We start from the raw sequence: 14,293 nt of genomic DNA on the forward strand, positions 1-14,293 counted from the left end.
TCAACTCATCAAATTTATTATCTAATTCACTAAATCATCAAATCTTGAATTTTATATAATTTGCATCCAAAATTTAGTTCATAAAATTAGTTTTATTGATTTCAAAACTAGTTCACCAACATTCAACTTTTATATCATCAAAATTTCAAATCAGTTCATTAAATTTCAAAATTAGTTTGATTGGATTAAAAATTTAGTTCACACAAAAGAAATTCAATTCATCAAATTTGTAATCAAAAGTAGTTCAGTTGTTTCAAATTTTCTAAAGTAGTTCAGTTGTTTCTCATTTTAATTCACACTAATCAAATTGAATTCATGGAACCTCAAATTAATTCACTGCACTTCAAAACGGTTTTTCATCAACATTTCAAATTTGATGAAATGCATTTGTATTCTATAATTCAATTATCCAATATTCAAATTGGATTCAAAACACAATTTCTACGCCCACATAAGCATAATGAAAACTTTTAATTGTATTATAAACCAAATTGATCCTACTTTATAATATTAAAAGTTTATTTAACTAAAATACAAATTTGAAAACTACTTCACTAAAACTGAATTACTCAACTTAATAATACTGGATTAAACTTCAAAAAATATACAAATTCATTTTGTTTGAACACAAACTTGTTTTTTTACTACCCTTTTTGCACTTCTGCATGTCTCACTATTTTCCTCAATTTTGTTTTTCCTAAAACAATTGTTTTTCAAACCAAAATGTATTTTCATGTCTAAATTCAACTGCATCATCTTGAGTATGAAACGAAAAAACAGTACCTCATACATCACAAATGCAACAACTAATTTTTTTTGTTTGTAAACACAAATAGTGAGACGTTTACTATGCCTCACACTAATATTTTCAATAAGCAATAAGGGCACCATTTCCAATTACAGCAAGAAATAATGTTTTGTTGAATATATCCCTTAAAAAAAGTAATACCACAATCTATGCTATAGCCTACATAAATAGCCACTGTTTTTATATCCAGCATACCAACTTCAACCTGAGAGTATCTCAACAATAACTTTTCTTAATCGTTTTTATGCACTAGTACTCACACCTTTATATTGAATTTTTTCTCTTTCGCGCAGCACACTTTTGAGCTTCAATTTCTGAACGAGGCTTCATTCTATTCCCTTTGTTGACAGACTTGTTCTTTTTAACAGCAGGATCTTTTAGGCCATTGTCACTATTTCTATTCCTTTCATTCTCATTTGCTTCTTGGTTCCCTTCTGTTTCTTCTCTCCCAGCAAGATACTTGTTGTGGACAGTCTTGACTGCATCTAATAATTCTTGACGATACCCAGAATCATGACTAATGTCCGAACAGACCTCACCAACAGTATTCATTACAATTGCATATCGCACGGCATTGTGTGACTGGTCTTGGCTTTGTGGACCAAGAACATCAATCTTGTGCTTCCTTAGCTTAATCTCTCTGAATTCTCTTGTCCATCTTGCCACTATATACCTTTCTGGAATCTTGAGGTAATCAAACTGAGTAAACAGTCTCAGAATGTGGCAGCATAAAATTCCATCTCTGTCAAACTTTCCACATTCATAGTCAAATTGCTCAGCAGCTCGATCTACATGCACAGTGAATATCTCCCTGTCAAATTCTGGGATCTCATACTCAAAGTTTCTTTTAAGTTCATAGTTTTTATCTTTCTCAATCTCTCTCACTCCAAAAGTGGTGGCATTCATCATCTCTGTCAGGAACTTGCTGTATATGGCTCTAGTATATATCTCAGCTGCATGCCGTTCAAACCGTTGATATCCCCACATAACAGGAATTTTCTCATTAGACAAGAACCTATCTTCGTTTTCTATATGTATCACACTCTCCTGGAACAATTCATATGGACGGATAAATGTTTCAATTGTGTCTTTCCTCAAAACATAATCCTTAAAGTTAGAGTTGAAACTCTCACTTCTGCTTGTTGATCTAGTGAAAGGACAGAAGACTCGTTGGTAGTAAGCAGGAACAAAGTACTGCCTATTCTCCCACATCCGCTTGATGTGAGCATGTTTCCCACAACTGTGCTTCTCCAGCATTTCCTGCCATTTGGTTTCAAACTCCTCTACCGTCAATGACTGCATGATACATTCATCCAAGTCCTTCTCCATGCCTTTCTTCAAATGAAAGTATACTTTCAGATTCTCCCTTGCTTTCCTCCAAACATGCCAAATACAAAATCTGTGCAATGCATCTGGGAACACCTTTGGAACTGCTTTTTTCATAGCAGCATCTTGATCAGTGAGCACAACTCCTGGCTTCTTTCCACCCATCACTTCAACAAATGTCTCAAATAGCCACTTGAAAGTATCTACTTTCTCATCTTGCAAAAGAGCCCAGCCAAAGACAATTGTTCTCGAGTGGCCATTAACTCCTATTATTGGCGCAAAAGGCATGTTATATTTGTTGGTGCTGAACGTTGTATCAAACGAAATAATATCTCCATACAACAGGTAATCCATCCTTGACCTTGCATCAGTCCAAAACAAACTAAGGATGGAATTGGAAGAATGTCTCTGTGCTTTGTATACAAAACCAGGCTTATCAACTTGCAACTTCTCAATATAATCCAAAGTGTGTTCTATGTCTGTGTTACTTCTCTTCTCACGGTCATCTTGCTTCAAATTGTCAAGTTTCTTGACATCAAAAGTTATATTCCCAAATTTTCCACCACATAGCTTCCTAAATATGCTCATGATTTTCCAAGGTTTTATTCTGTGTTCCTGTAGGAGCCTGGACAATAACTTCTCAGCATCATTCATACTTCTATGACTAAGGAAGAATTGTGTTAGAGATGGAGAAGAAACCAAATCATGGTTATGCTTCAAATCTTGGGATTGAATGTGCCATTTTCCATCTTCCAAGCAGACTGTAACATGCATTTGGCAGTTCGTTCTTTGAAGAACATTTATCCTCCTTTTTCTTGCCCCTGTATATGTCGACACAGTCTTCCTACTCTTGTTGCAAACAAAAGATATCTTTCTATTCTTGTGGTTTCTTCCTTTCTTTATTCCGAATCCATTGGTCAGAGCATATACATTAACAAACCTTTTAGCAGCATCCAGAGTACTGAACACCTTTCCAACTTGAGGCACATTTGTCTTCTCTATTTCATCCGGCGTTGGAAACATATACTCTTCATCTTTTGAAACACTATCATCATCATCTTCATCAGAATCCCCACTGCTATTACCAATATCTTGGGTTGTGTTTTCAAGAGCATTCTCACAAGAAACTGCATCCTACACATTTTTTAAAAAACAACATGAGCAATAAAAAACACAAAGTCTGTATTTTCTTTCAATAACTTTCATGGAGTTACAATAGAAAACAAAAAATTACATAGTACAAACCTTATCAGAACCAAGCACCACGCTCATTGCATTTTCATTTTGAATAGAAGATATATTATCTCCTACTAGTTCATCATCTTGATTTCCACTTATGACAGTAGAAGAAGGACTAGAAACTCCAAAACATTTTTGTTGCTGTAGAAAATTTATCTACAATTTTTGGAGCAAAACATGCAATTAAACAACCATGCACATAAAAAGAACAGATTTTACAAACAGGCTGTTTTAGTGTTCTTTGAAATACCTCTTCAATGTCTTGACCATTTAAAGCATCTTTATCTTCTTCATTATCATCTCGCTCAGTCACATCTTCTACAACACATTGTGTAGTAATAACTTCTTGCGTAATTGATTCAAATCTGTCTGCGTGCTAAATTTTTCTTGACTTAACATCAATTCCTGACTACTTAGTACTTCCTGAAATGTACAAGCAAGTCTGTATTAATTTTTATTAACAACGACTTCTCCCTAAGGAGGAACTTCACTAGAAAAATTGTTGTGAACACAAACTTCACTTACTAACCTCTATTTTCTTCTTCATTTCATGATACATTACATATTGGTCAAATTCAAGCATAACATCATCAACCTGCATCAAGCAGAACATATATATTATTAATAAACTTTCTTTTTCACAACTTTGTATAGAAACAACCTGATTGTGTAATTCGAAATATCAGTGAACTAAACATACAACATTTTTTTCTCCCAAACTTTTATCAACTTGATCACTCATTGTTAGCATCTTTGCTTTTTCTTTGCTCTTCACTGGTTTCTTCTTACTCACTGCTCTAGTTCTTCCACTTGAAAGCACCTAACACAAAAACAAAATACCTTTTCAGCAAGCTCAGCGGATACCATATGTTCACTATCTAGGGCAATACTCAATTGAATTTAGAAGAACAAGACTTGGTCTTATTAAAATGAAGATCATCAGTGTTAATCATATTCAGTGCACAATCTTTTACACTCAACTGATTCAAAGGAGATATTTATTTAACAATGATTCAGTTATCATGTTGTTCGAGAACTAGTTTATTTTGGAGACGTAAAAGATTACACACTAGGAAATTTACTAATGGTTCGTCTGTTTTGTGGCCATAAATTAAATTTAATAAAATAACAGCATAGTTTCTTCAATTCCAGATTGACCACATAATAATTTGCCCTTCTAAACCAGAGTGAATCCATAATTTTTTCCTTCATTTGTGAATTACAGAGCACAAACGGTGCCACATAGTAGTACACTTTTTTATAATTTGTTAACTGATTAATTGAAACTAAAATTAACTTCTGCAATCATTACAAAATATCACTATCCTCCACAACGATCTACTACTTCTTTGAACCTTGTATGTTTACAATACAGCGCATCTGTTTAAGGAGTTTGTTGATCTGATGATGCTCTGTCTGACCCTACACTAGCCAGCTACAAATATACACATCTTTTTCAGATGCATCATAGAATTCAGCATATAACAAGTGTATGCAGACTGCCAGTACATTAGTCTATATAATCTAGATATTTTCTGTACTGGCTTTCTAAAAGACCAACAACATCTTACGGCTGCACTTTTTATATCTGACATAAGATCAAAGCAGATGAAGAAGAGAACCTGGGATCTGGATGATCGGCTCGTAGCACGTACGTTTTCGAAAGCCATGGACGCCAATACTGGTGGATTTGATGCCCTCCCATCTATGCCGGAGAATTCCACACCGGATATCTGTGCCGCCGCCGCCGGCGGCTACGTTGCCGCCATCTGCACCGCCAATTTCTCCCCTTCGGGACTGGTCAAGAGAGTCGGGAGTTATCTAGAACAATTCCCCTGTTTTCTTTCGTTTAGAGTCTTTTTTCTCCCAAGTCACTTACTTGCGGGCCCTGGATTATTTCCATAGGGACCTAAAAAATAATTCAAAGCTACCGCAAGGTGTTTTTTCGAAAAGTACTGGCAACGTGGCTGAATAGAGGGGCTTATTTGTCAAAAACACACCACGGGCAGGAAAATTCCTCATTTCTCTTCCACTCTTTCTTTATCTCTTGCTCCGGCGACTGCCGACTCTCTCCTGGATCCCCTGTCGCGAAATTACTCTTTGCCAAGATCAACGCAGGTGTGCCCTTCGAAATCTCTTTACTCTGTCGTTCAGTAGCTTCTAGATCGTACCTCTGGCGAAACTACAACCCTAGGTTGAGCTTTTTATCCCCAAATGCCTCAGACACGGTGGATCTACTAAATCTTAGGGAGTTCTTCAATTCTACCACTAGGTTCCTACTGTTGTTTTTGGTCAGATAAATAAATTGATTAACCTAGTGTCAAAATCTTAGCCTACTGCACTGAAACTTTTTATAGATCTATGCCTAGTGCACTCAAATCCTGCCATGGGAACTGGTTTCAGATGCTCTGCTACCTTCCCACAACACAGCCGTGCAACATGACAGCAGGTGTAGAAATTGTTATTTCGTGACTGCTCCTCTGGCACCTATAGGAATTGCTCAATCAATTTTTTTGTTGGTGACAGTTGCTGAAGGAATTGCATTTTTGTTTCAGATGTTATATGAAAATTAGTTTTGGAAACAACAAACGTAAGTTTTCATGTATGTAATACAAAAAAGCATGTGCATCACAGCTGACAACGTGGCTAAACTAGAGCAGCATTTTTGACATGTGAAATTCTGAATTTTAATTTCAGTACTATCAGTCCTAACAAAGAAATGTGATTCAGGCACAGCTAGTATTTTTACTTTCAGTACAACTTTTTCACATGTAGTGATAATCAAAATGCTAGTCTCTATTTGTTATCTCTCCCCCTACTGTTGTGGTGATGCCCTGTGGCCATGCAGCTCCATTGCCATGTAAAAACTTTTTAATTAATTGTTCAACATTAAAACCGAGTTAAAATTTCAAAATCGAATCGCAATGGACAAGTCTTGTTGATATAGCCTTTGGTCAATATATTCACTATGTTTTTTCTGTCTGGTCATGACAATGCTTCTTTTTTCTTCTTCTTACCAACGTTGACTTTTGTATAATTTCATCCTAATATGCTTTATTTTTAAAACTGTACATAGTAAAATGGTTTTTAGAATGGTTGTTTCTTGATAGACTGGTAGTCATGGCATAACTTTTGTGTTGTTATGTGCAGATGGGTTCTGTAGATCAAAGTTTCATCAACAAGAGGAGCAACCAGCAGCACCTTGACACTCAATTAAATGAGCAAAATGCAGCAAAGAGATTAAAACTAAGCACAACAATCATACCCCCCAAAACTAAATGTATTCAAACTGCTCTTTCTCCCCTAAATTTAATTAAACTCCTCAATAACATGTTCTTGTTTTTCCCAATTCTAATTCATTCATTGTGTCCAGCAGGTCATCGAAATTTATCATATCAGTCTGCTAATCAAGTTCATATCTGAACTAAATGAGGAGCAGAAGCTGATAGTTCACAAACTTGGGTTCGGTTCTTTGCTTCATATATCATGCAACTTCATATTGGATGATATATTTGAATGGTTAGGAATGCAGTTCAACACCACTACTTCCAGAATTGAACTAAGAAATGGTTTCAAGTTCCACTTGACAAAATTAACTGTACACAAAATCCTAGGCATTCCATGTGGTGGTTTTCCAATACCAACAAAGCCTTCAAAACAAACTGTTGATTTCATGAACACATCTCTTGGAACAACAAAACCAACCCCAGAACACTTGCTATCGATGCTATCTGAAAACATACCAGAAGAAGCTTTCTCTAGGATTTTTATGCTCCTTGTACTTTCCATTCTAATTGCACTGAATTAAAAGGGACTTCTAAGCAAAAAATACTACAATGCGTTGGTCAATATTGAGTCAGTTCCAAAATACAATTGGTGCCTCTTTACCCTGTCTTTCTTGGTTCATGAGATTGCAAAAATGCAGTCAAGTGTTGGGAAGAAGAGGTCAAACCTAGCAGGAGGTTGTAAAGTATTGTTAGTGGTAAGGAATTATTAGAATTTTAACTTCTTTTTCACTGTAGGTCATGTCAAAGACAATTTTTAACTGACTTTTACTTCCTTCCATATTTTTTGGCACTTTGGCAAATTGCACAGTTTGAATTCTTGATCACTTCTGACTACAAGATTTCAACCAGTACGTTCCCAAGACTTCCTTTGTGGTCAGCAACAATGCTTAGATCATTCATCGCTCTAGACACAAAGCCTGGAGTCAATATTGAGTTTGCGAGGCTTGAAGTAAGTACAAAAGATACAAATATCAAGATTAACTTTGATTTTATAGTACTTTTTTGCTCATGATATTTACTCAGGCGAAAATCCACTTTCATACTTTTCCTCGAAACAAAAATAGATGAAGCACATAACAGCAACTCCATTCGCTGATTCTATCGATGAGTCACCTATGCAATTACCTGAATCAATTTTGCACTACATCAATAGCAAACTACCATCGATTCACAACATACAGGTTTGCAAATCCAATTCAGAAGCAAGAATACTTGACTTTTACTTACAAAGTAGTAGGTTCATCTATTTTTTTATGATTGCTTCGAGCTCAATTTATTCTTTTTCAATTCTCATTTTCTTAAAAATAGTAAAGGATTAAGCTTCAGAGTTCCAGTCAGAAAATTTGGCAGACAGTTTTAACAAACTCTATTCGAACGCTGCAATCTTATGTTGACGATGTTCTCAGTTTGTTACCCTCAAGTTCTCCTTCTAAAGATCAACCTCAATATCAACCTTCTACAGTTACAGATCTTTCAGGAGTGCACTTGGGTAATGTTGTATCTAACGTTGATTCAACTCGTTACCTGATACCCATTAGTGTAATGCAGAAACATCCACACTTGGACTCATTCATCTATTCAACTGATTTCTTGCATTTTCCTGGCCCTCATTCATATCCTCCAAGCTTTGATTCAGAAAATACTCGCGAACTAATTGATTCAATGATTGTATATTTCTCTGAACGCCTGCTTATTGATGAGCAAATAAATTTCGCTACTCCAATATCTATTGGATCTCCAAGTTCCACAGATTTAGCGGTTCTAGAAGTTTTCAGCAGAGATGAAATTAATGAAAACTTTACCTATACAGTCATTTCTCCTAAAGAAGGTAATACAAACTTTTTATACAATAAAGCTTTTGTTCTGTCCACTTTTTCTTTATTTTGCAGTCCATAAATATTTTTCTTCATATTTAAACTACTTACAATATCGCCAGTTCTTTCTTATTATTAGTAAATAACTATTCATTTTTCTGTTTATTCGTTGTACAAATACCAGTTATCCTGGATTCTCTTAGAAATAAACCAACATGGGAAGACTTGAATTCAACAGTAAATCATAACTGGAGACAAGAGAAATTTAGCTCTACTCACTGGAAATTTATCTCAGCTGATTCATCTGCCACAGGTACTTTCCATTTATTTTTCTTCTTCCATAATTTTTATTTTCTCTTCCTTTTTATATTTTAATGTTCATACTAACATAATTTTTTTTCATCTTGTCTTAATGCCAGGAGACTCTTTTTATTGTGCACCACATCAAGTCAAACTAGAAGCATTACAAGACAAGTCAATTATCATTAATTCACATCCCTACCATGAAACACTTGCAGAAAAATGTTAAACCAATCTCCCATCTACTCAAATGTCTCAACCAGCACCTCCACCTAATTCTTTCCCAGCAAACTACACTGAAGATGACATACCAAGTTTCAATGCAATAACCGATGCACTACAAGATACAGTCCCACCCTGTATGACTTCTTATCAAACAAGCATCTACTCTCATCTGGGTTCTTCTTCCAAACTTGACAAACCTGAGACTCATACATATCCTAGGTTCTTCAATGCTAATACTCCATTCCTGTATAGCAATAGTCCACTAAGGCCTTTCAAGATTAATTCTCCGCAGCAAGAAATTTCCTTTGGAAATCCACTTAACGATCCAGCATTGCTCAAAATGATGGAAGAATTTGAAGTTAAATCCAAAAGCAATCAGATAGATGCAGGAAAGAAGCAGTTTCAAAACTTCTCTTCTGCAAAAATTATTCAGCAGCCCAACTATTTGCAGTTCCAACAAGTTATCTTCTCAACACCAGTGCAAGTAGAATTCTACAAGACAATGACTGCAGCTCTTCCAGTTCTGGACTCAAGGTAATTTCTTTCCTAAGTCCATTCCTTTTAGTTGTACAAAACAGTCATAGTTTTCATGAAACTATACCATACAAACCATTTCTTCGTTCGCACTTTTTTTTTACAAACTTATAGTTGAAAGTTTCTAACATTAATTCCAAAACAACGGCCAAAGAATATTCCAAGTGAATGAAGTATGGGTTGACCAGAAAACCTTAACTATTTCCTTAAGACCTGGTTGCTGGATGAATCCGCACTCTCTGGATTGTTACTCAAAGATGCTCAATACTCACCAACTAATCCGTAGTAGGCAAGGCCTAATACCAAATACTGATGTTATTAGGAACATTGTGCACAGAGAAGATATGGTACGATTCATTTAATTATTTTTCTTTCTCTGCCTTCGAATGTTCTTCTGTGGTAACATCTGCTAGTTTCACCAACCAAAAATTTCTCTTGTCTGTATTTATCAGGCAATACTCATGAGGCCTATGCTTGATCATTCAGACCCAATATGCATACACATTTTAAGTGAAGCAAGAGTTGGCTTCAGATTGGAAATAGCAAATTTTGTTAGTACCTTTTCTTTTAAGCAAATTTTCTCTTACTGAGTTCTTTAACTGGAAAGTTGTGACAAGAACTAACCTACTATGAATTTTCACAGGTCCACTTGCCTTGCTTCGATGATAAGCAATGGATTCTAATAACAGCAAACCTACAGAGTGGAAGATTTTTTGATATTATGTATCCCGATGGGTCTGGACAAGACAGATTCACAACTATAATAAGCACTGTCTGTTACAATTTCAAGTCACTGTTTGCACTCACCTACCCTAACTGCAATGCATTCAGCATCAAAGACTTTGACTACAGATTCATTGTAGTTCCTAGGAATCATTTCAGGTTAAGCAGTTTGACTTCTTACGTCATTAATAGTTTTTCCTCCATTTCATCCACATCACGGCAACATAAATTTTGAAGTTATGGATTATTTGTTTTTTTATCTGGATTTTATTCTAACATGCTAGTTAACCTGATTTCATTAATGCAGGTACAACACAAGTGTTTTCCTTCTTCAAATACTAAAAACATATCGTGGCATGGGAGTTCTTGGATTCTCTACTGTAAGAGTTTCTTATCTTCTAAACAACATATTCTAATTGCAATTCTTTCATCTCATAGAAGAAAAAATATTCAGATGATTATCACAACTGTGCAAAACAGGTTGATCTCCAAGCTATGCGCGAAATATTTTTGTATGAGATTGCAACCTACCAAAACAGTGAGGTCCAACTACCAGTCGTGAGGCCATTTCTTCAAAACCACGTAAGTTATACACACCTCCTTGAATTTCATATTTGTCTTAAAGCAACTTTGTTATTAAGGGAAGTATATACCAAAATATTCAATCAATCTTTTCTGCTTTTATATTCTTCAGGGTTCCCGGTCTTTCAAATAAAAGGACTTCGCACATCAAGAGAATGAATAGCTGAAAGGTACACTCTAAAAGAAGTGTGTTATTCAAAAGTAGTACACTTTTTTCACATGATCCAGTCCATATTTTATTAAAGAGAAAATGTACATACTAATTTATATTTATATTAAGAAACTAAATGTATTCTGTTTTTTAATTTTTCAGGACCACTTGAGGGTGTAAAATGGTTGAGATGATAATTTCGGCGAGCTTCACATTTCAATATCGAAACAAGGGTCAAGACAAGCCATTATTAAGTTGTTTCTGGCTTCCACTAGTGTAGTTGTTCTAAGTGATACACCCCCTGCCATTATGAATTTACTTACGGAGAAGTGACTGTATTTTTTTTAAAATTCAGTTGTACTACCTAGAATAAAATTTCCTTTTGAACAACTAAACTAGTGGAAGCCACTACCAAATTCTGAAAGAATTCATTCAGCAGCTTTTCTGTGATTTTATGGAGATTTTATATTGTTATGAAAATTCATACCATTTTTGGTTCACGCATTTTTCTCCTATCGAACATAATCTGAGAGAAATTTCCAGTTCAAACTATATTGGTGAAACAGTAGAAAGAGTGAACTAGCGCTAAAACAGTCCAAACAGTACAAACTATATTGGCGAAACAGTTGAAGGAAACAGTCCGAACAGTGAACTAGCGCTGAAACAGTCCAAATGCGCTAGAATTTGGGCCGAACAAAGAATCAACCCAATATTCGACTTCTGTAGGCGCCAGTTATGGTAATCGGCGCAGAAGGCGCCGACTAGGAGCTCCCATATAATCCAGTTATGTTCATTTTTTCGAGAAAAGGGTCACATCTATAATAAAAGTTCATCGACAATTTAGAGCATATCAAAGATAATAAAAGTTACATCGAGATTCCGAGACCACTGAAAGACCACTCCTGACGCCAGAACGAGCTGCCGACGTGCTGCTATCGCCTCTCTGCTACCGGAGCCGGCTGGACCTTGTCGATGACAGCCGGGAAGTCCTTTGCACAAGCACCCTGGAGCCGTAGTTGTCGTTGTTAAACCTTGCATAGATCTGAAGCACGTGACACCAAATCTCGCCACATGACGAGAAGCAACCCTAACCCACCACCCCAAGGTGATGGCATGAATCTACGCCAGAGTGAAGCCCGAAAGACAAATTTGAAGAAGAAGCGTCGCCATCTGTCCGGACGCCGCACCTGCGAGGACAAAAAAATCCTAATATAAACTACTAATTGAAGCGAAGGTACCGGGATTCTCCTCCCGGCCACCGGCTGCCGGAGAAGCGGGCAGAGGGAAGGCGAATCCGCGGACTCTCTGGTGAAGTATGGAGGGAAAAGTTTTCCCTAACCGCATAGTGTTACGAAGGGAACATGAAGAAGTTGGTCGCAAAGCTACGAACAACATGTTCGAGATGCAATTCTGTTCTTGTGACAAATTAGGGCTTTTGAGATTAATATGGATTTATATACTTCATAAGATGCTTTAGTTAGTGATTTAAAAATAGGCTATGCCTATTGTAGTTAAAAATCTTGATTTGAATTGATGAAGTGTAATAATTATTCACTGGTGCGCGTCGGTCCTAAACAAACGGCTTAAAACCCCTTTCCGCGACGGCATCTGGAACCGTCTCCAAGTGGGGTCCTTCCCACACGATCCAGAAACCGTCGGTGATATGCCCTCCTGGCACACACGTTCGGCAAAATGAGGTCGTGTGCGACCGGCGAGCGCTCAAATACGGAAATACGTACAATACAGATAAAAAAATACAATTGTACGGCGAAATTGTTTCCGGTCGCAAGTACACCCCACACAGTAAGTCCCCGCTAAACGTTTCCGTTCATATGCACATCCCACACAGTCGCTCCAAGGAAAACGTTTCCGTTCACAGGTACATCACACACAATTTTTCCCGTTAAATCGTTTGTGATAGCGTTGCCATTGCATACGATATTAATAATTTTATCGTTTGCATTATTGAATGCATCACACACGGTGCGTAGAAAGAAACTGTGTGGCAAAGGCTGTGCATCACACACACTTTTTGTGTGATAAACGTTTGCGCAAGGTGGCCTAACGCAAACAGTTTTCAAGAGAAAGTCGTGTGTGCAGTGGAGATTGATCACACTCGTAGTGGATCCTAGAAACGTTTCTGATCTCCACGTACATCGCAGGCGTTTTGCTTTCGCAAACCGTGTGCAGTGTAATCCCTATTTAATCCATAATTTATCCCTAATTTTGTAGCGACCAGACCTCAAACAGTCTGTGCTGCTGTGCACCAGTGTCATCCCTGGATCAGTAATGCTGACACGCACGGTACAAATGGAGGATTTATAACAGAGTAGCAATCACACACTTATTACAACGAATATCTCAAAAGAGAATAAGTATGATAAATATGGCTTAAGGCCATCTAATACGATAACAGCGGAAGACTTGGAAGATAAGTGAGTCCATCAACTCCAACGGCATTACTGAGTATAAGACCACGACCTAAGGCACCTTACTCGTCGTCTGAGAAGTCTGCAACGTGAAACGTTGCAGCCCGAAAACGGGTCAGCACATGGAATATGCTGGCAATGTAACACATAGAGAGTAACGAACATAATAATATTATACTACATGCATATATGGCTGGTAGAAAGCTCTATGGTTACAGTTTTGCGAAAAGCCAGTTTTTCCCTACTACAAAGGAATAAATTTTATTTAACTATCATGGTGGTTGTTAAACATTGAGATGGTTGACAGCATCTCAATCCCAATTAAGTATCATCATTAACCCAACAAAATTTATTAAAGCAACATGGTGATGAGATTCATATGATAATCCAAGTACTAGATACTCAAGTTGTCCATAACGGGGACACGGCTAACCATGATTAGTTTATACACTCTGTAGAGGTTTGTGCACTTTTCCCACAAGACTCGGTCGCCTCCGCTGGATTCTCGCACTACATGATGTTTGAGAAACGGATGACCGAGACATAGTCTTTCAGAAGCGTTTGCACCTTACGATGTGATAGACCGTACCACCTATATCCCCTACATCTGCTAGTCTACCACTGTAAGAGTTCACACAACTTAATCAACTATGCTAGAGCCCATAATAGCTTGCAGCTGCACACGGAAGTTTCTAGCATGAATAATCTCATGATCCCTTTGAACCTGGGTGGCGGTCCAAAAGAAAAACAGGCAATCCTGGAATACCCAGGTACCTCAATCCACCCAGATGTGAGTTTTAGTTGCCACCTTAAGTAAACCATTAATTAACAATCTCACATCTGTCGTGAATATCTCTCAAACCCAATCCACGTCT

General features: G+C 36.9%; 2 protein-coding genes across 12 annotated transcripts; one reads left to right on the forward strand and one right to left on the reverse strand.

Annotated features, from left to right (window-relative positions):
• Positions 1 to 848: 848 nt before the first annotated feature.
• On the reverse strand, positions 849 to 5,210 carry LOC109785301 (protein FAR1-RELATED SEQUENCE 5). Its single transcript, XM_045228079.2, has 6 exons — positions 4,996 to 5,210; positions 4,074 to 4,193; positions 3,903 to 3,968; positions 3,624 to 3,796; positions 3,380 to 3,529; positions 849 to 3,268 (listed from the first exon to the last, which is right to left on the reverse strand). Exons 5-6 carry the CDS (start codon positions 3,404 to 3,406, stop codon positions 1,073 to 1,075), a joined length of 2,223 nt encoding a protein of 740 aa, XP_045084014.1. The 5' UTR covers positions 3,407 to 3,529; positions 3,624 to 3,796; positions 3,903 to 3,968; positions 4,074 to 4,193; positions 4,996 to 5,210; the 3' UTR covers positions 849 to 1,072.
• Positions 5,211 to 5,360: 150 nt separating this feature from the next.
• Positions 5,361 to 11,489, forward strand: LOC109785299 (uncharacterized). 11 transcript variants are annotated; one of them, XM_020343894.4, is made up of 15 exons: positions 5,370 to 5,491; positions 6,524 to 6,653; positions 6,750 to 7,355; positions 7,469 to 7,609; positions 7,725 to 7,841; positions 7,969 to 8,488; positions 8,659 to 8,787; positions 8,894 to 9,533; positions 9,688 to 9,880; positions 9,986 to 10,084; positions 10,177 to 10,415; positions 10,564 to 10,636; positions 10,737 to 10,838; positions 10,951 to 11,008; positions 11,152 to 11,489. In XM_020343894.4, the coding sequence occupies exons 8-14, from the start codon at positions 9,025 to 9,027 to the stop codon at positions 10,969 to 10,971; spliced, it is 1,236 nt and encodes a 411-aa protein (XP_020199483.1). In that variant the 5' UTR covers positions 5,370 to 5,491; positions 6,524 to 6,653; positions 6,750 to 7,355; positions 7,469 to 7,609; positions 7,725 to 7,841; positions 7,969 to 8,488; positions 8,659 to 8,787; positions 8,894 to 9,024; the 3' UTR covers positions 10,972 to 11,008; positions 11,152 to 11,489. The 11 variants fall into 11 exon arrangements, 6 of the variants coding, with proteins under 6 accessions (XP_020199486.1, XP_020199483.1, XP_020199485.1 ...); XM_020343896.4 differs by having other exon boundaries at positions 8,209 to 8,488; XM_020343897.4 differs by lacking the exon at positions 7,969 to 8,488 and having other exon boundaries at positions 5,361 to 5,491.
• The last annotated feature ends 2,804 nt before the right edge of the window (positions 11,490 to 14,293 follow it).

The sequence above is a fragment of the Aegilops tauschii genome, chromosome 4 (genome assembly GCF_002575655.3).
Source record: "Aegilops tauschii subsp. strangulata cultivar AL8/78 chromosome 4, Aet v6.0, whole genome shotgun sequence".
Taxonomy (NCBI): Eukaryota; Viridiplantae; Streptophyta; class Magnoliopsida; order Poales; family Poaceae; genus Aegilops; species Aegilops tauschii.

Bases quoted from the DNA above. Each gene is read 5' to 3' on its own strand.
- LOC109785301 (XM_045228079.2), bottom strand. From the start codon at position 3,406: ATGAGCGTGGTGCTTGGTTCTGATAAG. The intron at 3,269-3,379 runs GTTTGTACTATG...AAAAATGTGTAG, and splicing joins TGGTGCTTGGTTCTGATAAG to GATGCAGTTTCTTGTGAGAA.
- LOC109785299 (XM_020343897.4), top strand. From the start codon at position 9,025: ATGTCTCAACCAGCACCTCCACCTAATTCTTTCCCAGCAAACTACACT. The intron at 10,416-10,563 runs GTTAAGCAGTTT...TCATTAATGCAG, and splicing joins GTTCCTAGGAATCATTTCAG to GTACAACACAAGTGTTTTCC. The intron at 10,637-10,736 runs GTAAGAGTTTCT...TGTGCAAAACAG, and splicing joins GAGTTCTTGGATTCTCTACT to GTTGATCTCCAAGCTATGCG.